This window comes from Sceloporus undulatus, chromosome 6, assembly GCF_019175285.1.
Source record: "Sceloporus undulatus isolate JIND9_A2432 ecotype Alabama chromosome 6, SceUnd_v1.1, whole genome shotgun sequence".
Taxonomy (NCBI): Eukaryota; Metazoa; Chordata; class Lepidosauria; order Squamata; family Phrynosomatidae; genus Sceloporus; species Sceloporus undulatus.
Genome location: NC_056527.1, coordinates 61,975,821 through 62,001,615, shown reverse-complemented (window position 1 = coordinate 62,001,615; position 25,795 = coordinate 61,975,821). Strand labels below are relative to the sequence as shown.

General features: G+C 40.0%; 1 protein-coding gene across 1 annotated transcript in view; it reads left to right on the top strand.

The window, feature by feature from the left end:
* The window catches only part of LOC121934508 (probable C-mannosyltransferase DPY19L1), a 111,459-nt gene that overhangs the window by 67,647 nt on the left and 18,017 nt on the right, over window positions 1-25,795 (top strand). The window contains exons 2-5 of the mRNA XM_042475075.1: window positions 12,651-12,710; window positions 13,904-13,984; window positions 16,865-16,966; window positions 25,402-25,473. Of these exons, the coding sequence (XP_042331009.1) occupies window positions 13,955-13,984; window positions 16,865-16,966; window positions 25,402-25,473 (204 nt within the window). The 5' untranslated portion in view covers window positions 12,651-12,710; window positions 13,904-13,954. The remainder of the gene's footprint in view (window positions 1-12,650; window positions 12,711-13,903; window positions 13,985-16,864; window positions 16,967-25,401; window positions 25,474-25,795) is intronic.

Here is a 25,795-nt window from a genome sequence, read left to right as displayed (position 1 = left end):
AGACAAGGCGAAGCCCATCCTTATGCTATCCATGATAGCGATTGCACAAAAGACTTCTCCTAGTCGTGCGATCCTGTCATAAGCTTGTCAGTAAAGTGTGGAATTCATTAACAGGTTTTTCTGTTAATGCAAATTAAGGGCAAGGACAAGACCTTCCTTTCAGTTATGGAACAATGACAGGCTCGCATGATGTCATTTGAAAGTCTTTGTGAGATGTGGTCTTTGTGCTTGGATTGGGTAATTGCAGGTCATTAGGACGTCTCTGAAAGTTCCTTCCCCATTGCGCAGGAAGGATGAGACAAAAACAGGGGAAAAAAATAGGAGAGGACTTCTGTTGAATCTCCACGACACAACTTTAACGGTATAGAATTTGGTTCTGTGCAATCTAGCTATTAAAAATGAAGTAGTGACAGCTAGAAAAACTTGGGTTGTGAAATGTAATTTGCATGAACGATGGCATCTTACACAATGGTCTTTTTTTACTCCACATGCAGTCTATTAGATTGTTCAGGGAAGCAGAGGGAATGTACTAGATTGTGGAGGTCTTTTACTGGATTGTAATGTGAGAGTTGAATTGGAAACCAGTAGGAAGCACACAGCTTGCTTTTTGCTGATTCAGGTGAATTCTCTCTTGCCAACAACATTGTTCTGTAGTTGCTTTTCTAATTCTTATTTTGCGTTTTGCGTGGGGACATTACAAGAGGTGCGACTGGGGGAAGAGAAAGAACGTTCTTGTTGAATGGATTTCTCCTCATGCAATGATGGATTTCACCATTGGGCTCAAATAGCTATTGACAACAGATTTGTCATTCAGTAAGAAAATCCATTTAGGTCCCGTGCATTGATAGTCATGTTTCTGTACATGCCTATACAACTAAATCCCCTGATTCAGTGGATCTTGCTTAAGCTTGTTGGTTATGATTCGCCTGATATGCATTTTAAGGTGTGAAAGTTTTACTTTCTCTTTTCGTCACAGGTCTTTCAGCATATTTCATTGCATAGAACGTCGCTGGAAGGTAAATATATTGATGCAGTGGACTGCAGCCAGTGTTGGACTATCATTTGGCTATGTCAATAGCTATGTCCTATTGTATTGCCTATTGTTGATGTACAGTCAGAAGGTGAATTAGCTGCTGGCCTAGGTTTTACAACAGAGAGGTCATTAGGCCAGGTTGTTACGTCCCTTTGAAATGTCTTTGTTGTCTTTGTTGCGTGGCTTAAAAGTTTAGAGCTCTTTGGGGCTAATGTGAGAATTCTTAGAGTTCTGGCTTGCAACCACTTTAGCCAAATAGAACAAGTACTTGTGATTTGTTTGAGGCTTTCAGATTACTGAACAGAAATGATGCGCTATCATCGTTCTTGCTGCGCATGTGTACTAAATCAACTTTTAAATATTTAGATGTTTTAAAGCAATGGGTTAATAATGTGGAACTGTACCGCAATTTTACTAGTTTTTTTAACTGCACATACTGTCAAAGGTAAGGAAACATATTTTAGAAAGATTTATTGACTTTAGATAAAATAATCCGTGAGTGGAAGGAGAAAGTTTAACTTCTGATGAAGTTTTGTCTTCTCAGAGCAAAAAAGGTTTTTTTTTTTAAAAAAGAAGGGTTTTCGTTCCTATTCTTTAGACTGGCTTTAAAAAATGACAAATTAAGATTACAGAAAGTAATCCGAAAGTTAAGAAGTGAAAGATAGCCCTGTTTTTTAAATGTGTGAAGGAAGTTCATTATTGAAGTTGGACCAGCTTTTCTGCGCTCCAGTGACTAGAACAAGGACATAGATTCAGCTTACAGGAGAGAGGTTCCACATCAACAATAGAAACTTTCTTATGCAAGAGCTGGTTCAACAGTTAATATGCTTCTGGAGGGTGTGGAGTCCTTTCTATTAACCATCTGTATATATCTGTGTTAGCATCTGGGTTGGTGCGCTAAGTTTACAACGAATATGATAGCCACAAATCTCATTACTTTGAACTTTAAAGACTGCATATTCAGACAGACAAACTTTAAGTCAGTTGCTGTAAATGATAGTTTTGTAGTGTATTTGTTCATTAAACTGTAAATATTGATCATATAGTTCTTAATTTCCATGTTTGTTTCTCCCCCTCTCGGAAGAGGATCCTAACCATGGGATGAGGTAAGATATCATCTTCGTCACTATTATTCCAGTTTTCACAAATAATTGAAAAAATGTTTCTGATATCTCTGTTGGGAATGGAATAAGAGTTGTTTTTAAATAAATAATAAAAGTATAAGAAGGTGGGGTTTGTAAAGTTGAAACAATTTCTTAGCTTTCTTTTTTAAAAAATGATAGTGAAGACTCCTTGCCTTGTTGCTTACATGGCTGGAAGTTGCTTAATTAGGGGGGATATTGCTATGTGTGGGGTACTGTGCCCTTAAGATATTTTGCTTGCTCATGAAAGTTTGTATTTTCACAAAATTGTACAGCAGGATCTTGGTATCCACGGGGATCTTTTTTGGGGGACACACACAATCCGTTGATATGAAAAGATGCAGGACTTAGAGTCCAGTTGTTCCTAATGGCATCGGAGACAACGGGGCTTGGGCCTGCAGATGCTTAAATCTGTGGATAGGCAAGCCTCAGGTAGCGGGCCCCACTGTATTGAGATAGATGTTGTTTGAATTTCATATTTCAGGCTTCAAATTATTATTTCTGCCTGCCAAAAGGTAAGTTTTTTAAATTTAATCGGTTTTAGATTCTTTTGATTAAGTGCTCGGTTGATTTTAAAGCATGGGTTGTTTTTCACCACCCAGAGCAGATTAAGTCTATGGGTGATCGTGATTGAAGTAAAGAGGACCATTCTGCAGCTGTACTCAAGTTTATTCTTACATCACCACACCCTTACATTTTTTCTCAAGGTTCAGTCTTTCGATTTCTTCAAGCCTCATTCTTTTCTTTTCTGCTTTCTTCTGGTTTCTTTCTTCAAAGGTTTGGGCTATATTTGTCTTTGGTTTCTTTTAGAAAGCAAAGTGTCTTTGTTGTTCTCTAGCTTTTGTCTTTTTGTTTTGTGGCAATGTAGACTGCAACAAGCAATCTTACCTCTACTTGCTTCCTTTCTGTCAGTTCTATGGATGTATTCTGATCTGAATTTTCTTTTCTGCTTCTGCATGGCCATGAAAAAAGTGGGAGGGAGATTAAATATTTTAAAATATGGGGGGACTCAAAGAGAAATATGAAGTAAAATATTAATTTTGTACGCTTTTAATGCAACTAGTTAAATACTTCTTTTTTTATACCCTTTGCGTGTTTGCCAGATGGCATACCAATGCCAATACAGCTCATCTTTTTTTGCTAGTCTTGCATTTTTAAAATTAGGAGACGGAATTTTCCTACACCACATAGGTGCATCATGGCATCCTTGTATGTTTCAAAGCAAGTAAGTTTATTTTTTGGTCATACGGCTTGATGCAGTGGTCCATTATTGTATAACGTATAAAGAGTTGAGTAGAATTAATAGATTTTTAATTTTTTGTTATTAAATGCATAAATATCTGACAGATGGGCAACGTAAGGGCTGAGGGCCATTCTGCCACCTCATTGGGCCAGATAGCCACTTTTATGTAGTACTTATTGCTCTGTTTAAATAAACTCTGGTCTAAAGCCACTTAGGGTTTTTTAAAAGTATCATCACACTTTGATATGACTTTGACTTAAAATTGGCAACACTGATATACTGAGACTCTTTCTTCTGGGACGTTGATCTGGAAGCATGGAGACAATTCCCGTGTCAACCAGGGAATCCGGGAATTTTAGTTGGTTGTGACATGTGTGTGTGTTGTGTGTGTGTTGTGTACCTTGAAGTCTGACTAATAGCCAAGAAATCTGACAAGAAAGAGGGCAAGGCAGCAGGCAGGCATTGGGAAGCCAAGCCACAGGCACAGCAAGCAAGCCAAGCCTCCCTCACTCCGCCTCACAGCAACAGGCCCTGCAGCCCAGAAGCCCACAACACAAGTGTGTCAAGCAGCAGCAGCAACGTGCCTCCCTTGCCTTCGCCCTGGCTGAGTTTTTTCTGAGGGAGGGGGCGACCACTCTCCTCTCTCTAATTGTGAAAACTGGTAGTGTGACTCCATACAGGATTAGGTTGCTCTGTAGCCGCAGTCCAGAATCGGGCTCACGGAGTGTTTGTCTGGAAATTGGAAATGGGAAGCTGAAATGTGCAAAAAGTCCCTGAATCTACACGAATAGAGCCAACACGGAAAGGTCACAATGGAAAGCACTCAAAAATCCGAGTTCAATGTAAAGTCACGAAATTGGCAAGTGAATGCCATAGCCCAAGGGGTTCCAACTTGGATTCGCAGAGCTCTTTTTTAGGATCAGTTTCTATGGTTGGAGCCGCCTAAGAGACCTACCCCATGTCTTAGAGTTAATGGTTTTCAGGAGTATGTTACTTTTTTCTTATTCTTTCATTTTCCTCCTGAGTGGCCATGGAGCACCTGGGAATGCATTGGGAGCGCCTAATGGAGCCGAGCACAGGCTGGGAACCTCTGCCCTAATATGTAGGCATGACGCCCCCCATGACCGGGCTTTGAAGGGACACGGTCTGTTCTTAACTGAATTTAGCCTACCTTATATCTGTGTTTTTGGTTGATATGGCTGTTTAAAATGTTGTTATTTATTTATGTACTGTATGCTTCAATTGTTGTGGTTTGTTTGTAGTTTTGTTAGATATCTTCCGGGAAGCTTTGCTTTGAAAGACACGACATTTTAATGAATGGAAAGAAATTTAAGTAGAAAATGGTAGTGAAGCAAGAGTAAAACTTTCTCAATAAATGCAAGTTTACTTCTTGAAATATCTAAATTATTATTAGTATATAAAAGAAATGCCTATTAACGTTGTTTGCAATCAGCTGTTTTGGATGGGGTCCCGTTTCATAAATTCCACATAGAGCATTCGCTCTGGCATTTTTAGCAATGATGGCAGGGGAGTAGAACAAACCTGCAGAAAGAAATAGCATTGTGGGAGAATTGTCCGCAACATGACCTCAGGGATTGTTTTGTGGATTAAAAAGAAAACACTAAACAAGGTGAACAAAACTGTGCCAATATCTGTCATAATATTGCTCCAGGCAAACACGCAGTTTTGGTTCTTGTACAAGCTTACAAAATAAGAATACCATGCTATTCAATAGATGGGTTGGTCTGATTTTACTGGCAGCTGTTCATTAAAGGCGTGCGTTGCTAAAAATATAATCAGTAGTAACGTAATTTTCAAATCAAAAACTTGTATAGAGTAGGGGAAACTTTATGTATGTTTTCATGTAAGGAGGTAAGACTTTGAAGAGCAAATAAAATTTATAGGCGCCTGCTGCAATAATCTATTACATGTAAACTATTATACTTGCCCTTTGAAAGAGAAATACACTGGTAAAAAAAACAAAAAAAAAACCCACACCCCGGGGGTACCGAAATTAGTTCGTTCCGCCGCCGCTTTCGGAACCCGGGATAACTTGTAAGCCGAATACCCAGAGGCTCTAATGGGGGAAAAAGCCGCGGCTGTGTGCCGCGGCTCCATTTAAACACGCCGGGGTTTTTTCCGTAACCGAAAAAACCATTCGTAAGCCGAAACAAATAAATCCTATGGATTTTTTCGTCCCGAAATTTCCGTAACCTGGGTAGTTCGTAACCCGGGACCAGGTAAAGGCCAAGTTGAGAAATAAGATTTCCCATGTACATTTTTGAGATTTTTAGAAATGAAGGCCCTACATTGTTTCTAATATTGTTTTCTTGATCTAGTCCTATTTTTTTGAGATTTTAAATTTTTTTTCCAGATTCTTTTTTTGCGGGAACAATCCTACATGGCAAGTGTCAAACGGTCTACTCTTAGACCTATTGTGAAATCATCCTCATTATGAAGAATGCAGGTTTTAAGCGGTAAGGGCTTTTATTCATCATGTATATTAACAATTTTGCGTGTACTATGCATGTGTAGGATTTTAATAGAGTTTAAACCCACTGAGGGAGTCACAGCTAACTACACAAAAACTACAGTTGTGTTCCATTTGTTTCTTCTGGTTTACGCACCTGTAAAGACCATTATAGTAATGGGCCACCATTGGGGCCAGGAGATCTGAAGGACCAGTGGGCTCTTCCCTTATGCAAGGATCCATTCCAAATCCCCCACGTAAGGGAATTCCACGTATGCTTTTGCCCATTCAAAAAATGGGGTGGTGCCTGGGGGCCATGTCGCCATTTGTTTAATTGTTTGCGTGCCTTCAGCATATGCGGAAGAGCCGCAGATGGTGCACATGCGTACAGCATGGGTGCACTGTGAAACCCCTATACAGTACTTTATGGCAGTGATATGAAGGCCCCGGTTCAATGTACTCGCCGTACAATTAAGGTTAGATTGTGGACACAAGACCAGAGGACCTTTTCTGGTGGTGATGTTTTGTCCTATAAATTGCTTCAGAGCAATTGATTAGAAAAAGTGGTGAGAATATGTTAAATTAACAAATAGTTTAGGATCACTTCATATTCAATTCCTGAAAACAGAAGGATAAAAATGTGTATGTGAAGGTTTGCTAGAAGAGATCAGGCATAATTTCCACCAACAAGAACTGTGAAACAGACGAAAGGCTTTCAAGGGTAGTGCAAGTATTAGAAAATAACTTCAAGATTGGTTCTGTCCTGCATTTCCTAGGTTGTCTTTTTTCAGTCTGGATCAGAGTAGGGTTCTTATATCTAAACTCGGCTCAAGTGGAAGGTGTAAGCTTTAGAGCAAATCTTCAAGAGGAAAGCGAATGAGCTTCTCCTTCACTGTGTTCTTCTTCGTGGTCTCTTACCATTCACCATATGGGTTCTGCACCGGTGCAAGATAAATGATTTCGGAGTAGCTTGGCAGTGAAATACTGTGCCCCGCTTCGTATCATGCATGCTCAAGCCGTGCCAAGCTACCTTTCTTCAGTTTCTTCTTTTTTCTGTCCACCAAATGAATCAGTCTCTCGATTCATCCTGAGTGAGTAGCAATTTTTTCTGCTCTTCCAACACACACACACATTCCTCACACACACAGATAGTTCTTTCTCTCTCTCATGTTTGTCTTTAAACTCACCATCATAAATTATATATTACATTTACTAATACCTCAGACCCCCCTCCAAAACCTCTAGACCCTTATTTTTTTTCTTGTCTTCCATCCTTTTGCTTTTTTAGCGGGGTGCTTCATGTGGTGGGAAGGTTCCTCTTTCCAGGTGCACCTGACACCTTTATTGTCTTGGTAAGGGCAATTGTTGAGCCCCGTGCCATTAATAAAGGCTTTACCCTCAAAAAATGGACCACAAGGCTTTGTTGTGTTTGAGAACAATCCTTGAAAATGAAGTCGAAGGCTTTCATGGCTGGCATCCATATTGTTTTTTGTGTTTTTTGGTGTGTGTGTGTGTGTGGTTTTTCAGCAATGTGGCCATGTTCTGGAAGATTTATGCTTGACTTTTCGCCTGCATTGGGTGGCTGGCCATCTTCAGAGGTTTGTGGCATGGAGTGAGTGGGCATATATACTGTGTGACCCTTGGTGAAGAAAGTGATTTTAGATGGTCTGTGTGGATGAAAAGAAGAAGAACCCTGAAGCGCTGTTGTCGCGGTGCTCTTCTTCCCATGCTGACTCGGAGTTATGTGGCACCGATGGGCTCCTACTTCGCAGGAGACGCTTCACCCCTAGCGTGTGAGTGCCGCCGGGTCTCGTGACGGGCACGCCTCCAACCTCTCGATCATTGGGGTGACAGCAAACCGCCGTACGCCGCGGGACTCAGCGTCTTTTCATCCCAGCACTCCAAGACGGGGGCCTTCCTCTCGTAATATAAAGACGTGATTCCGTATCCCCCCACTTTCCAAAGGAGGGGGGCCTATCATATCTTCATCTCGTTTGGGACCACGCAGACAGAGAGAGTTCTCCGTAAACATGGTAGTTTTCAAATGCACCCATCGATACTGACACAAATATCGTGGAGGGAGCCCCAATCAACGATTCCTAGTCAACTCTTAAGCGGGGTCGGGCCGATACCACCATAGGAAATTTAGATTCTCCATGTCAGTGTAACAAAGTCCGCTCTCAAGTTCACCATTGGTACTGACGTGTTCTTGAGTGCCACTCACCTTCACACCACAATCAAAGGGTTGTTCCCACCTTCCGCACCGCATCAATATGAGGGCAACCATTTCTGTCTGGGTCCCTCTCCTCGGCTTCCGTGTCTCGATACTGTCTCTCAGTACCATGGGCCCATTTTAATTCTGCAGTCCTGACCAAATAATACATGTCATCGATACCATGATAATTCGACTGTTGTTGACAACTGGCGATGTCCACTTCTGATACCAGATGTTCGCCCGGTTTCAAGACCTTTCTCATCCACAAGCATCTTCCATCTTCCAGCTTCGACCTCTGTATTGCTGACTCCACTCACTGATAACCTGTCCGATGGTTTAGGATTTGGGCTCATCCTCACTTCCTTCCCATTCTCCAGTCACTCTATCTCTCTTCTGCACTGGAGGCACATCTGAAGCTTTTTCTCTGATGTTTGTGCTGAGGATGTCCCAAGCATCAAGTCGAGGTCAAGTTCCTCCTAACCCTGGTGACAGACCCTATGTTTGAGAGGGTGACTCTCATGTGTTCTCCTGTCATGGTCCCTTCTAATGCCATTTTGGCCTGAGGTCAGGAAAACACTCATGGCAAAACCCTTCTTCGTTACCTCCTGCATCAAGAAATTGGAGAACTTCTATAGAATGCAGCCTGAAGTGCAACCTTTTTTATTTACTCTCCACCTCCCAAATTCTAGTGTTGTGGAAGCATCCCAATTGAGCTCCAGGGAATGGCTGACTTGCAACCAATGATAAGGAAGGTAGATCATTGAGGGGTTTGGATCAGGTTTTTTTTTTCCTTCTGCTATCCTACGTCCTTAAAGTTGCTATAGCAGAGCGTGCCATGGCAGATTGTGACCTTTGTCTCAATCCCTTGTGGATGAACCACGCAATGCTGCCATGTCCTTCTATCAGGAAGCTCAAGCATTGGCTGCACAGCAATCCACTCTGCTAGGCATGCTTGGACTGTTGCTTAAATAAGTAGTATCTGATTGGTGTCACTGAATACTACGTTTGGCGTTCCGCTCCACCTGACATTTCAGGATGAAACTATAGACAGGGTTTGAGAGATCTTCCCTTTGATGAAGATAGCCTGTTTTCAATTCCAGACCAATTACAAATCATCTCCCTAAAACTTCATTTAGCTAAAAATCAGCCTATCTGGTCAAAGCAACAACACCAATTTTATAAACCAGCCTGGAGATGTCCACCCCCTCCTCAACTGCCCTCCACGCCAGGAGGCCCCACTTCTTGTGCCTGGCTCTCAAACGGCGCCTTCAAAAGGTCATTTTTTCAAATCCTCAATGTCCAACCCGTGACCTCTAGAAATCTTTCCTCTTCTAATCATGGTTATTGTTTTTTTTTAAGTCATGTTTTTGTGACTCCTCCCTGAGGAAACAGCTCAATCCCATGTCATGCAGTACCTCCCGTGCTTCCATGATCTACCACAATTTACTCCACCTCCCTGGACATCATCATGGACTCTTGGGTACCTTACCAAATCATAGACATGGGTTTTCAACATAGAATTCTAATATTCCTTCTATTTGGCATTTTTCATTCGCATATTCCTCTTTCCCCACCTCTCATGGAAGAATTCACAGTGAAACTGTGAAATCTTCACAATGACCATAGAACCTTCCCCCATCAGGAATGCACACGAATTTTTCTCCCATTTTTTTTGCTTTAACAAGTTCCAATAAGATGGTGGTCTCCTCCGGACAATATTGGACCCCTTTGGGAGGTCACAGTTAAAATCAAACCCAATGATTCCAGGCAGTTACCGCTTCACTCCATTTCCTGCCCTTTCGGAGAATCAGACTATTGGTTGTGGCCTCCACAGACCTAAAGAATGTGTATTTCCACATCGGGATCCGCCTCACATCGTAAATTTCCTTGCGTTGTGATAGGGCGATACCCGGAACCATATAGGGTGTGGGGTCCATATTGTGGCCTCTCTGTGGCCCCAAGGGGTAGTCACCAAATGCATAGCCATAGTGGCCTCACACCTACTAAACCTTGGGCATCCAAATCTTTTCCAGTATCTAGACGATATTGGCTGCTGTGTACCTCCTTTCAGACGCCCGGTTTCCACAACATCCACCCACCATCCTCTTCTTCACGACTTTGGGCCTCAAGGTGACCCAAGCAAACCTAGCTTAGACCCCACAAGGTAATGAATTTAATAATGAGTTACCCTAGATTCCCCGTCCTGGAGTGTTTTTCCTTTCCATTCCAAATTGGGTCCACCATGCGGATACAGCAGGTGGCACGCAATATTAAAGCTCCCGCTGTGCAAAGCATGGACAACACCTTCTAAGCCCGGAGGGCGTCCTTCAATCACTGGGCAGCTAACACCGCCGTGTATGTCAGACCACGCCAACAGTGGTTTCTCAGGACCGCGATCCCGTCCACAACACCAGTCGGTATTCAGAGAAGTTGTCAGGTAAGTTAGTTTTGTCTTACATGACTAAATGACTGCAATAATTTTCAAGGTATCTAAACTGCCATCTTTTAGAGCAAGAATCTCCCCAAGTGGTTTATACTAGAAAATTAGCTTAATGTTTATACAGACCATTGTTTTATGGATAGTTGATTCCTAATGTGTGATTATTATGATTATAGTGAGAGCATTATGATTCCACAAGTACAGTTCACTTACAATGCTTCCACTCTGTGACCCACTGATCTTTCTTTACCCACCAGTTCCTGATTCATTGTAATGACCCTGTCCATTATGGAATTTTGCTCACCTTGCCCTACTTCCCTCCTTGGAAGTTCCAGTGTTTCAGCTTGTAAAAATTTGCTTTGAGGATGAACACATTTTGTAATTTGAATAGCAATATGGTACTGTTCATTCTATCCTGATTTTCTATTCCTCGAGACCCTTCATATCTGCAATAACAGGCAGTAATTCAATATAGGCCAAAACACATTGCAAAAATGAAGAAAGGGTGCCTGATTGTGTTCCTTCTTCCTGTTGGGGCCAGTGCCAGCAGATAGGTGGAAGGAATCAGGGTCTCCGATAGAATTTTATCCAGCTCTCCCTCTAGGAGAGCCTTTCCCATTGTCTAGTGAATGCATAGACTTCCTTGTGAGCATATCTGTTCTTGGAAGAAATACTGGTTACATAGTAAGTCTGTACATCATAATGACAATCATGAATTGGAAAGAATGGTTTGCTCTCAGGAACATTATAGCTTGTGTCAGACAGTATTCCTTCTTCTAGATTAGCTTGAACTCTTTCTTGGGCTGGTATGCTTGACATTTTAAGAAAATGCCTTGAGCGTCTTAAGATCCATTCCAGTTAATTTTTTCTCCATCTTTCAGGATCATCCCTGCTTCCCACCACTTTCACTGCCTGTCCCTCATACACTTTCATACTCAAAAGCCTCACAGACCCAACTGCTCTTTGTAGCATTCCCTTGTCCAGTCCTGAACTTCCCACTTCCTTTCTCCACCTTCTTGGGTCTCTCCATTTTTATTTTTATTTTTTTTGTCTTATGCCAAGTTATCACCAGCTCCCCCCAGGTCATTTAAGCCCTTCCTCGGTTGCCTTGCTGCCATCTCCAAGCCTCCCTGCTTAGCAGGAAGCAGCAAAGGAAGTCACTCATTTATTTATTTATTGGTAATGTGAGTGCTTGAGTCCAGCTATCTCTCATCTATTTTTCCAAAAATGTCACTTGTTACATGAATTGCCAGAAGCCACTTGGGGTTAAAACTGGCAGGCAACTAGAGACAAATGCTTCCATTTGAAAGTGCCCCTGACCACTCATTAAATAAATAAATAAATAAATAAATAAATAACAAATAAAATCAGTAGGATATTTTTCAGGCTGAAGGGGAGGTGTCTTGGAAATCAGTGGGAAGCTGACACTTTTGTACATTATGTTGCCTGTCTTCAAACCATGGACAATTCTCAAGCTCTGTACATAATGATACTCAGAATTAATTTTAGGACCTTCTGAGAGTTGTGTGTTTTCCGAAGAAGATATTCTTTTCTTTAATTAGTGATAAATCCATGTACATGTTTATATAATGTTTCATTACTCTTCCATATGAAAAGCAAATATGATTGGCTGAACTGGAGGAAGAATGAAAGTAGTAGAACTTCAGGAATTAAGCAGTTGGAGAATGGTGCACTATGGTAGTTTAAGATTTATAACTTACTGTTATGGATGAGTATTTATTTGTCTTAGGTTAATGTGCTTAAAATGCCTCTTGCTTCCATGTTTTCCTCTGGATATTGCTTTTCCACACTACACAAATGGTCTCTGTTCATTAGGGTAGGCAGCATCTTAGATCTTGCCATTCAAATTATTCCGGTTCTCGGTAGTGAAATATTAGAAATGAATGGCAGGTGATCTAAACATATGTTTTGCAATAAGTCTATTTGATGAATACCTATAATGTATAAAATGTTGGATTCAAGAAACTACTAACTTCATTTACAAATAATGTGTATTACTGTTTCATGCTTCTGGAATACAGTTTAGGAAAATACTGTATAAATGCTATGAATTAGTAGTACTAATAGAACAAATTCATTATTTTAGGGTATTCTTGTAATCAGTCCCATATATCTAAGAAGGCATGGAAACATTTTCCCCCTGTGGGTAAGGACTGAAATTTTACATTATAAATACCATTAGATATCTGTGGATGACAGAAAGAAAAACTGTAAGATAATGAACCTTCAAATGAAGTATTAACATTAAACCAGAAATAAAGGCCCGGTATAGACGAGCCCTTTGCTATGTGCCCATGATGTGCTAGGGTTGCTCGGGAGCGGGGTGTGCACACACTCTGCAACCCTAGCACATCATGGGCACCCCGCAGCTGCATGGCACCATCCAGATGGTGTGTACAGCAAATACGTGTCAGCAGTGCAGCGTCCAAACGGCGCTGCGCCGCTGGCAAGTCATTGCACCATTGCTGTCACTTTCTTGCTGCACAGCAGCGCCACACAATTTGGTTGCTACAGCGCTGCTGCAGAGCAAGGAGAGGCGTCTCCTCTGTGCCTCTTTTTGGCGCTCTGTACCACGCCAAAGTTAGTCTAATTCAGGATGGGCAGCTGCCAGGGAATGTGGAGATGTTTTTTTTTTCCTTTCATGGCCCCCGTCCTGCTTGGCTGTGCCCTTGAATGTTTTTAAAAATACATTTTTAAAAGACTTTAGCCCCACCCCCTGGTGGCAGAGGCATAGTTTCACCACATTTTTGCCCCTTTAGGCTGTTTTGCACTTTTAAAAATTTTCTACTTCAGGAAAGGCCCCTTCTGAGCTTGAAGGGAAAAGGCCAAAGATGTGGAATTGCCCCCTCCCACACCTAGAAGATGAGAGAATTTGTTACATTCCCCCCCCCCCCCACTGGTGATGCTGGGATGACCTGGCAGCCTCAAAATAGTTGTGGGGTGCACTTTCCCAAACCAATCTAAGTAAATTGCATATCACAACTCATTTCACTCATATCATATCATGATTAAATACATTTTCTGCAGAAAAAATTGTTAATCTAAACACAATACTGTGAATACTACTGGTAGAATAAAAAATCTTGTTTTCCTCATTCCTGTCATTTGGTTTTTCTGGCATGCAGCAATGAGGACTGCAGGGAGGAGGGGAGGGGAGGGTTTGTCATGACCAAATACAGACCAACCTTCCATCTTTCCATCCTAACAGTGGATAGACTCAAATGTTTAATATAACCCTGTAGCACTGTGATTCTCTCCCCCCCCCCAATGTTAGATGCCTCTTGCAATAAATGCTGAGTGCTCATGCTCTGTTACATCTAACGTATGTCCATTTGATAGGCCATTGAAGGATCTTCTTGCATCGTTGGGACAATTATCCTGAAGTATTTGATGTATCTGATGTTGGGAATTACCGATGATGTAAGTAATAGGTTCATTGTAACATATGTTTGTTGTTGGGTCCTTTTGTTTGATTTCTCTGTCATGTAACTATTTCTTTCTTAAACTATACTTTATTTAGTCGGTAATCCTAACCCTCCCCTTTGTTTAGCATCACAGAGGACTTTAAATTTAATTCTCAATTTCTTCTCCTGCCAAGTAAATTGATCATTATGTATAAATTCCACTAACATTATCTTCAGTCTTTCCACCAAAATCAATGTAAAAACTTGCAATCATTATTTAACGAAGAAATAGGCCTATAATTCTTAGTGAAAGTTAAATCTTGCCCTTGCTCTGCTGGCCTGTACTGGTGGAGACTAACAGGTGCAACTGTGTGGCTGATCAAAGGGGTGGCCATCCAGTGGGATGACATCTGGGCAGCAGATGATTGCTGATGTTGTGTTTGTGCAATGGTGCACATGGATTTTGAGGAGATAATAAAAAAATTGCCCAGTGGTGCAGCTTAATACTGTGCCATGTGGTCAGGCTGTGCACATTTGGGCTGTCTTGCGAGAAACCAGTGCAGACACTGGGTTTTTTGGAAAAAGCATGTTCGAACCACTTTTTCCTGCCCGTCTGTTCACTTCTTAATTTAATTTACACAAATAATGGAATATTTTCTTTGGGGAGTTAGTCCTTCTTACATTTCAGGTGATACATTTCAAATTTGTTGTTAGGTCATTAATATTTCTAAGTCAATATTTGTCTCTCCTTTCTCTTCTTCCTTGTTACTTCCATTATCTGATTCCTGTCTTAAGTCATCTCTGTATCCTCTTCTTTTTCTCTTCCATCATAATCTTATAGCAATAGTAAGTACATTTCTATACTGCTTATCAGTGCACTTAAGCACTCCCTAAGTGGTTAACTATGTGTAAGCCAACTGTCCCTATCAAGCTGGATACTTATTTTAGCAACCTTGGAAGGAGGTCAGGCTGAGTTGACCCTGAACCCCTGTCTGGGATTGAACTCACAACTTTGTGGTTTATGAGTGAGGGGCTACCATAAAGGCATTTAACCACTGCGACACAAGAGCTCTTCAGAAATTATTTTATTTTTTTCATGTATTTCTTAAGAAACTCTGGTTTTTGTACTGCATTCACAAAAACCATCTTCACTTGAAAATCAAGCAAAGATTCTCTCTAGTTTATCCAGTCTAAATAGAATAATGTTTGGTTTTGTCAAGAAACTTCCTTTTTCTTAGACTCCAAGCTAGAATGTCCTTCAAAATTATCTATCTCCTGTCTTCATTCTATTTTGATAATGTTGCTGTAAAACATCATCATGTATTACTTTCTTGACAACTTGTTAGCAACTTGAGAAATATCACTTCTTGTGAAAGGTTTCTCTGTTTTGCCAGTATATAATTAATTAGGTATGTATTGAGATTGCCCACACTGACAAAAAAAAAAAAAAGCAGTTTAATCCCATTTCAAGTTTATATGATGCATGAAGCTTGGCTGAAGCGACGTTTGGAGGCAAAAAACGAGAACAAAATAAAGCCATTTTGCTTCATTCTAATATGCACATTATTGTACCGACGTATAAACAGCACAATGCAAGTGCAGGAATGCGAGACAGCCCAAGTAGGTTAAGTAAGTGGTCTGGAGCATGTGCCCTGGGTGTAGTGAGATGCAGCCACTGGCACCATCGCGTGTCATATGGTGCTTTTCTTTCGCTGTGCTTATAGGCTTATGAGTGTCCAAACGCACCATTGAGCTATCGCACCAGCAAATCATCACACACCCCATGAAGCGAAATATGACAAACAGGGCAGGTTGCCAATAATGCAATGGTTGTAATAAAATGTACACAAACTGGCCAATCCAACAGAGGGCTAAGGGGGGGAAGGGGCATGAATGGTGGAGCCTCAATGATTGTGCTTTGTCAATGTGTCGCTGGGCACACTAATGCACTATGCAGGCGGACTATTGTTCATGTGACTGTATGGCTGGTCACGGGGCATCCAGTGGGATGGCAGCTGAGAGGGAAAAGGGAAGTAATTGGCAGTCACAAGTGATGGTGCACATGCACGGGAGGAGATGAAAATAATAAACAGCATGGCTTGACGCTGCATGGTGTGGACTCCCCGTAGGTGTTTTGCCCATCTTGGGAGTGGACCATATGGATACCAGGGGTTCCAGCTGAATTGGGAAAATCCAGGAATGGTCCAGTTTTTCCTCTCTGTCTACTCAGTCCCCTTGTCTGTTTCCATCTTTAATTCTGCATTATACCTAAGCCTGAATTTTACCCAACCAAGATAGCTGGTGATTTAGCAACCAAAACCGAGGAATGCTATTTATGCTATTTGAGCATTCATAACTAAAACTTGTTCTAGAAACTAGCAAGCTATAAAACCGGTCCTCAATGGGAGTGCCTCCATATCCAATGAAAATCAAACACCAAATGTTCAGTCCAGTGACCACAAGTTTGAAGAATATCAGTGTTGTGTTTATTTAGCTTCATTTTACTGGGCTTTGTCCCCCACTTTCTCTTAACAGTTCAGCATGGTGAAACACCACAAAAAAGTAGGCTCTGTCTTTCGTAAAATACAGATTTCTGAGCATGTAATTTGAGATCAATTAGTTCAATCATCATCTTCATGTACTTTGTGGTTTCCACTAGGCATGTCATGAATCATATTGACAGGAAACTGTAACATATACCTCATCTGTAACTTAATGTTTATTGTATTGAATGCAAATCACCTTGTTATTTAAAACTACTGCTCTTTGTATTTTTTGTTCTTAAAAGTGAATTTAGTCCAGATAACATAATCCAAAATTGTGTACCTTTCTCTCTTTACATATATATAGATATAGATATATACTAAAAACTTGTTTCAATGTAATTTCTTACTAGGCTCATATAAGCAATCTGCTAAAATCCAAACTCACTGGTTACAGAGATTTCCATACGTCAATGTACACCTGTGCTGTGGAGTTTGACTTCATGGAAAAGGAGGTAATGAACATCCATTAATAATAAAAAGAACATTCTTTCATTTTGTTTTCCAATTTTGTGGTTTTACTAGATGAGTGGAAAATAATTTGTGGTTGTTTTGTTATATAAACAAAAATACAAAATTCTTAACACTGCCCAGTAACACTGGTTACTTATTGGCACAGTGAAAATGCTCTGTAGCTTGAATAGTTTAACAGAATGATTGGAAAACAGATTTATTTAAGTTCTTACCATACACTGTATGTTATGTTCTTAAGCAGTGAGAATAAGCTCTGAATTAGTGGAAAATATAATTCAGATTAGTAATAAAATAGTTATAGCAACGTGAAGAAAAATATTAATAAGTTTTGTACTTTAGGTTTAAGCTTTTGAGTTTGCCTTCATCTGTCAATGATGACTCGTGATGATAATTTCTGGCAAGTCCCTGTGAAAATGTTCCAACTTACTACGCTAAGAAAAACTTGTTAAAACTCATTTTCCCAGTTTTTTGCTTGATGGCTATTTCTGCTTGAGGTTATTTTAAGCCTAATAGTCAACATATCCAATTACAATATAAGAATTGTGCATGGACCTTTCCAAACAAAGGAGCATATTTAACCACTTCCACTGCTTTCTATTACCATATTTTGTTCTACTAGGGGCCTCTCTGATGAAAAAAAAATGTACCAAGTAGCATTTCAGATGGTTAAGGGCATGATCAAAAATCAAAGGTATATGGGGAATTCAGAGAATTCCACTGGGATCAGTAGAACTCTTGTCTTCTATTGCCCCCTCTTCACCATTTCTAGGGATATGAGAGCACAATACCTATTTCTCTGTTTGCACATGAGAAGGGAAGTGTGAAAGTCTATCTTTATTTACAGGTAGGCTGAAAGAGCAATCTAATACCTTTGGTTTTAGCCCCTTGCGCCAGCCTAATTGTGGTAGGAGTCCGTAAGATTCCAATTTGTTAAGACTATTGACTCCCCAGTTTCCCATCAGTTTTCTTTCTACTGCCTAGCTAACTGAATTTCTTTTTTTCCTCTTCCTCTATGATTATTTCTTAATTTATATCATTTAAATTCAGCAATTTAAGATAACTACTTAGTAGGGCATGGTTTCAGCTGATAGAGAATTGATTAAAAAGAAGCATTAGCAGATTGATTCCCAAACTGGCAAGGATTCTCACTTGTCTTCTGAGAAAAGAAAACAACAGGTGGAAGGCAACATTTCTTTAAATAACTCCTCCAAGTCTGTGAGTATGCAGGTCTTGTAGGGAGAGGAAAATAATCAGGATGACATGAAAGGTCAGTTGACCAATATTAACAGTTCCTCAGATGCAGTTTCAGAGTTGGTATTGAAGAAAATATTCATAACTTCAAGTGAAAGTGAATCTGAGGGCTGTCCAGCAGTGTTGCCAATTCTGGGAAATTTCCCAGAAACAGCAGCAAGAGGTCGTGGGAGAATCTGGTTTAGGACACACAGTTAAAATAAAGAAAGGGAGATGTAGGAATGAAATAAAGATTACCTCAATGTCAGGAAATTCTCCTCATGCTGGTAAGTGTTCTGTGGAACTCACAAACACAAGTACAATTTCCAGCTGTCATTTTGAAAATGCAAATTCCAGCCAGAGAGATGGAGCAAAATCCAGTAATCTAAGCATCCAATTAGGGTCACCCCTTTCAGTGGCTGATACATCAGCTATGACTGAATCAAAGGCAGCATGCTGTGGAGGGAAACAAGTGCAGATTCAACCACAAAAATTAAAATACACACAAAGGGGTGATTATGCTCTTGTGACATTATTGAGACTAACTAGAAAAAAAATGATGTTGGCAGCATGAGCTTTTGTCGACGTCAGTCTACTTCCTCAGATGCTTTTGGTGGAGTGGAAACCAGGGACAGACATATATATGCCATAGGTATGTGAGAATGTCAATTCAGATTCAAAATCCTTTGTGCATGTAAATGAAGTAGCAAGTGCAGTTTTAACTATGGTCGTTTGTGAACAAAGACACAACCATTGGGTATGAAAATGAGGTAGCAAGACCAGTTTGACCTTGGAAACTAGCCTGTATGTGGTGACAATAGTTGAGTGTAGGATGCTCCCATGAGGATGGGGTCAAATATTGTTGAAATGTGCTTAGTGAGCTAGGAAGCCATTGTCCCTGTTCAATCCATTGCTGAAGAAATGTAGATTATGGTTCAATTCCAATTTTGCTGTTTCTCTTTCCAATCTGCCTTTGTATACTCCCCCTTCCCTTATGCGGGGGATCCGTTCTGGACTCCCATGCATAAGGGGAATTCTGCATATGCTCGAGCCCCATTTAAATGAATGGGGCTAGTGCATGTGGCCGCAGTGCACGCACACCACAGGCGCACACACCATTACCCCTTATGGGGTGCGCTGCCCCTCTTCCCAGCACAGCTTTCAACATATGCTAAAAGCCGCGTAAGATGCACCTGCGTATGATGCCGCCGCACTGTAATTCTTTTATTCACGGACCGCTGTTCTGAGGTCTGAGATGTAATGCCCAGCCCAGGGAGATTAAAATATTCTGCCATTGGTTTTTGTGTATTCCCTTTCCTAATGTCTGGTTTATGTCCATATCCTCTGGCACAGAGACTGGCCTGTTAGCTCAATGTAGACTGCTGATGGTCATTGATGGCATAAATCACATTGGAGGATGAGCATGTGAAGGTCCCTCTAATAATTGCGGGTGATGCCATTAGGTCTTGTCATGACATTTCTTGGATGAATGTGTAGGCAGAGTTGGCATCTTAGTTTTTGGCAGGGCTTAGTACCTGTGTCCTCATCTATGTCATGTGTCTTCCTGTGGGTGCGTACCTGTTTGAGGCTTGGAGGTTGTCTGTAGGCAAGTAAAGGTCTGCCACCAAGAGCCCTTGAAAGGGTGGCATCAATGTAGTTCATTGAGGATGAGTTCTTCCAGTTGAGAGCTGTATGTGACCACAAGTGGGATTCTATCATTTTCTCTCTTCAATCTGTTGTATAATAGATCAGTCCTGGGTACAAGTCTTGCCTTGTTTGTTTGTTTGTTTGTTTACTTCATGTGGTAGTCGTTTGATGAATACTCTATTTGGAGGGAAATTGTTATTTGTCCAGAAAGAATTAGAAAAGGTTTTGATGGATGGAAAATATTAAAACCAGATCCTTCCAATGAGTCAGAGATTTGAAGAAGATACCGATAGTGGGCAGACTTCTTTTGTTTCATTCGTTTGTGGAATTTGGTAACTTCAGATAGTTGAGTCCTGGAGGTAGTGACATCAGGGTACAGCATTCAGTTCAACAAGAGACTGAAGAAAATATTTCTTTCATATACAATATAAAAGAATAATAGGAGGAAGTCCAGAAGGAGAGTTGTCATGAGTGGAAATAGTGACAATAGAAGTTACTCAGAGCCAGATATTCAAGGGGGGTTATTTTTCACACTGTCCAAACACTATTTAGATTTCAGGTCCTTGATCTGAAATTCCTCAGTGGGTTTGTGCAATACAGGAAGTTCAAAATGGAGAGTTTATAAACAATTTTGAACAGCTTAGAACAAGGGGGCTACTTATTGTCAATAAACTTGTAAGAAATGTACTTTCATGTTATGATAGAGCATCAATGCAGATAGTTCCTCAGGTTCGAATACAACAGCCATCACTATCAGTTCAGGATACTTCCTTTCATTGGGTCCCAGGGCTTTTACCAAAATGTTCATTCTAATAGTAGCCAACTTCAGATAGCAAAAGATTTAACACCATTTTGGTAAAGGCAGGCAGCAGTATGAAGGTGGAATTAGATCTAAGGAGGATGTTACAGTGTCTGGAGCACCATGGATTCATGTTAAATTACAAGAAGAGTCATCTTCTTGACCACAAGCCTTACTCCTTTCGGAGCACAAATAGATATAGTGAGAGGCTCTGTGTTCATTTTGGAGGAAATGAAAACTAAAATAAAGATAGTGATGGATCTTCTTTGAAAGGAGGAGACAGATTTGATATTTCTAGTGAGAGTACTTTTGGACCTCAGCAATACAAATAGTACCATGGACCAAATTTCATACAAGGGCCCAGTACAGATGGGCAGAAAGTGCCATCATAGGGCCAAAATTAGGGTTCAGGAGTACACAGCAACCGCATGCTCCCGAATCTTAGTGCACCCTGGTGGTGCCATCATGGCAGCCTCCCATCCACACGGGGGCCACACAGCATCCAGATGCCGCTGACAATTGGTGTCATGGCAGCGCCCTTTCCTGTTTGTGGCGCTGCAAAAAAGAAGCTGCTCTAGGCAGCTTCTTTTTGGCAGCACGTCAGTGCTGCAGTGTGCGGCTGCTGCAGCACCGACTCAGGACAAAGACGGGCGACATGGAACTGCCCATCTGTCGAGCCCCAAGGTCTCTTAAACTATTCCCAAGACTTCATCAAATCTCAATAATAAAAAAAGAAACACTTCAATCTAATTTGACTCATCAAGTGTTAAGGGGTTTGAGGTGGTAGATAAGAGGCAAATCACTGATACATGGCAATTCCTTTCTTCCATTAGAGAAAATAAAGTTGACAACAGACATGAGACTTTATGAATTCGGGGTGGGTGGTACTATTGCAGTCTTTCCAGGAACAATGGTCAGAGATGGAGAAGACCTCAACTAATAAATGAGTCCAAGAATATTTTGCCATAGTGGTAGTTTATTTAAAGGGGACATTGAAACTGAGCACAGGTTATTTGAACAGGTACAAAATATCAGGTGAGTGGAGCCTGAGTGGACAAATATTCCTGGAACTGTAGGCAAAGCTTGGAACATTTGTGATAGATTTGATTCGCCTCTGAAAAAAATTCAAAACTAAACGGATTTCCCCCCATAGATGGAGGTTTATGTGCCAAGAATCACAATGACAATGCCTTATCAAATCCATGGCTGAAAGGTCTGCTCTATGTATTTCCATCATTATCTATATTTCAAAGGATTTAGCCAAGATCAAGTTAGGGAAAGCTCAAGTGGTGCTAATAGTATTTTTACTGGCCTCACGACCATAGTTTCCAATGCTGATGAGTATGTCAGTAGAGAGACCATGATATCTACCACAAGTGTATGATTTGTCACGCCAGGGTCCAATTCTCTATCCCAGTCCAACTTGACTGAAACTGAATGCTTGCACCTTCATGTGAAAAAAATATTTAAGGGGCAACTTTGAAGGGTCCACTAATGGTACATAGATTCCATTTGTGGGATTTGAGTCTCGTATTCAATATGCTAACCACACTGCCAATTGAGGCACTAGGGGAGGCATAATTTTCTGAGCATTTTCTTTCTTTCAAAGTAGTGTTATTTGTAGCAGTTACATTGGGTAAAAGAGTCTCCAAGCTATCTTAATTGTTCTTCAATCCAAATCTTTACAAGTTTGAAAAAGAAAAGCTGTAAATTGTAGATCCATCATTTGTGCCAAAGCCATTACGGTTGAGAGCTGGGTCTTAAACTCTAGAATTGCCAGCTTTATGCCTGAATCTGGTTCACTCATTAGAGAGAAAAAATAGCATTCATTGGATGCTAAAAGAACTGTAAAAGTGTATATTCAGAGGACAAAATGGTTTAGGAGATCAGAAGCCTTATTTGTCTCTTTTATCCCAGAACAGTGAGCCATAAAGCATCTAAACAAATGTTTTTACAGTGGATAAACAGTTGTATTCATGACATGCTGCAGTCTTGGAATTTTTACATAGTCGTAGCAAACATGAATACAACTTTTTATACATTACAAAACATTTGTTTAGATGCTTTATGGCCCACTGTTCTGGGATAAAAAGAGACAAATAGGCTTCTGATCTCCTTCAATCTTTCTGAGAATTTGAGGTTGATACCTATTTTGAATTCTATGATGGCTGAAGGAGCAACGCACCCTGGGGTATATTATTATTATTATTATTGTTATTGTTATTGTTATTGTTATTATTAACCTTTATTTATAAAGCACTGTAAATTTACACAGCGCTGTACATACAATCTTTTAGTTAGACGGTTCCCTGCCCTCAGGCTTACAATCTAAGAATATATATATTTTAGAAAATTGCTTTTAGTCTGTTCTTTTCTGTTCACTGTTTCCTCTCCATTTAGCAAGGCTATGACATCAAATGATGGGAGAGAGGGGGTGTCAATGGTCCTTATGGATTAGCATTTTAAAGACTCATGCCTCGGTTAGGCTGGTACAAGAGGTAATCCCACAGGTAGTGGATTGCTCATAGTAGGTATCAACCTCTCATTTATTTATTGAGTGTAAGGGAGGTTGTGATGCAGCTTTGAAACTGTAAGGGCTGAAGCAATGTGGAAACTGAGGTTGACAACATGTTGTAAAATAGGATATTTTCCAGTATTATTTAGTTAGTATTCACAAATCTTAATTTCAACCATGAACCTACAGTATTTCAGAGCTCAGTTAGCTGGGCATGAAATAAGAATTCAAATAACCTCCATTGGCTTCCTGCATAAACTGAATGACCTTGAAGAGGTACAGCATTTTGCTCCCTTCTTCTTATATACAGTTAGAAATGCATGAAATATTATGTGGCATAATTTCCCCACAATCTTTTTTTTAAATGTCGCAAGCCCACATTATCCCCAATAGCAGTGCACATGCAGCCACACTACCATTGGGGACAATTACCTCCTTATTGTAGAGAGATAAAATTACTGTAATGAAATCCTTAATTTTTCTTTTTTAATAACACAGTAATTGTTCCCACATTTTTGTGCTCATGTGCATGTCTGTGAGAGAGATATTATTATAACTGAAATCTTAAACACTCTGTTGAAAATTAAACTGCATCCAAAATAAAAGGAAGCAAGGAAACAACCTAGTTATGCCTTGGCCATCTTTATATTTTAAACATCTCTTACTTCATTGTAAACAACATTCTGTGGTCTGACCTCCTTGGGATCAAGCTAGACATTGCATTAAATAAAAGCTTAATTTCACTGTTAGACTCTCTGATGTCTAGTGGAACTTGGAATGCTACATTCCACATTTTTTCAGCAGTGGCAGCTAGAGATATGGATCTGGACTAGGGCAAACAAGAACATTTTGATATCATGACAGAAGGCAAACTCTTCCAAATCATGAGAAAGATGGGGCAAGCATAAACTGCTTACTGTTTTTGGCACTAATGCATATTTTAGTGTAACATTTCATTGGTCCTGATGGTCCTGATAATATAATTGTGGGCATAAGAATACATCTAATTCTTTACACCAGTCTTTTCAATCTGGTCTTTCTAATATTCTGGGCTAGAATCTGTTTAGCACAACTAATGGACAAGGAAGACTGAAGTTTTTATTAAAGGCATTAGGGACACCAGGTTGAGGAAGGCTATTTTAAACAGGTCAAATGCCTGCAAAGCAAGATTTTATCTTTGTTTCTTTAAATCTTTTTCAATAGCAATAGCAGCTTCATTTATATACCGCTTCATACTGCACTAAGCAGTCTCTAAGTGGTTTACAATTGTAAACTAATTGCCTCCAACAAATTGGATACTCATTTTAGTGACCTCGCAATGATGCTAGACTCAGTCAGCTCTGAGCCCCTGGCTTGGATTGAACTCGCAATCTTATGATTTGTGAGTGAGTGGCTGCAGTACTCTCATTTAACCCTTGTGTCACCAGGGCTATTTTTCAATCAATATTTATCAGTCAGGAATAGATCACAAGCCTGTTTACCTTTCATCTCACTTTATCACACAGCCACCTGTGAAATTTCATGATAACCAATCCTTCTGTTGTTTGTGTCAGAATAAAACAAATACGTGTAATACTCTGACATTTCAAAATAAAACAACATGCTTTGTTGTGCTGTACCTTAATAATTGTTACATGTTTTACAAACTTCTCCTTCGGTGTTTCTTAAGTTATCTGTTGTGGAGAACCAAAAGGGTTTTCTTCCCATGTGTCATGGAATGGAGCCTGAGCCAGTGGTTCTTGGACCAGTTTAGAAATCATCAGTTTGAGTAGCATTCTAGTACAGTATTACAGTATATAGGGGAGAGATGTTTCATAAGCAGAAAAAGGGATGAGAGAAGCATTTTTCTGATGAAGAAAATGTAAAATAGGAGAAAATAGTGGTTTTTCAATGTAATTATTTTTATTTTTAATTTAATATATATATACTTTGTATCATAGGATTGCTCAGAATGGCTTAAAATTAAAATCAATTTAAACAGTGTAGAACAGTTTAAAGTTTAAAATAATAAATAGACTAAAACATGGAACTATGTAACACAACAAGTTAAAACAGTTTATAAACCATGTGCATGTATAGCTTTGGGTGAAAACATTATGCCTCAAAAGCTTTAATAAAAAAATCCTTTGGTTTGCAAGTGTTTATTTTCTCAGAAGAAAGCTGCAATTTTATTGGAAAGTTCCTATATATAAAATTTGGCATCTTTTTAAAAATTTGCATTTCAGACTCCAGTAAGATACATGAAGACCTTGTTGCTTCCTGTTGTTCTGGCTGTTTTTGTGGCAATTGTTGTGAAGGTACACCATTGTTGTTGTTGTTTAAGATAGCTTATATTTAGTATGAATTTTATGTTTTAAAAAGTAAGTTATAGCATATTGAATACAGTTCTAGTTAAAGTGACACCTAAAAATTTTCCATGTTCAGAGCTGGACTACAAATTCCTTAAAAATAAGCTTCTGTCTTACTAGTGGACCATCAGACCTATTCTTGCAGCAAATGATAGTGCATGTAGTAAAAAACCCTGCTTCACTAGCCAGTTGAGGCTGTAGCCAAAACCAGACAATTCTAATTTTAAAATAAATTAAACGGTTAGCGTGGCACCTCATTGAATCAACTAGA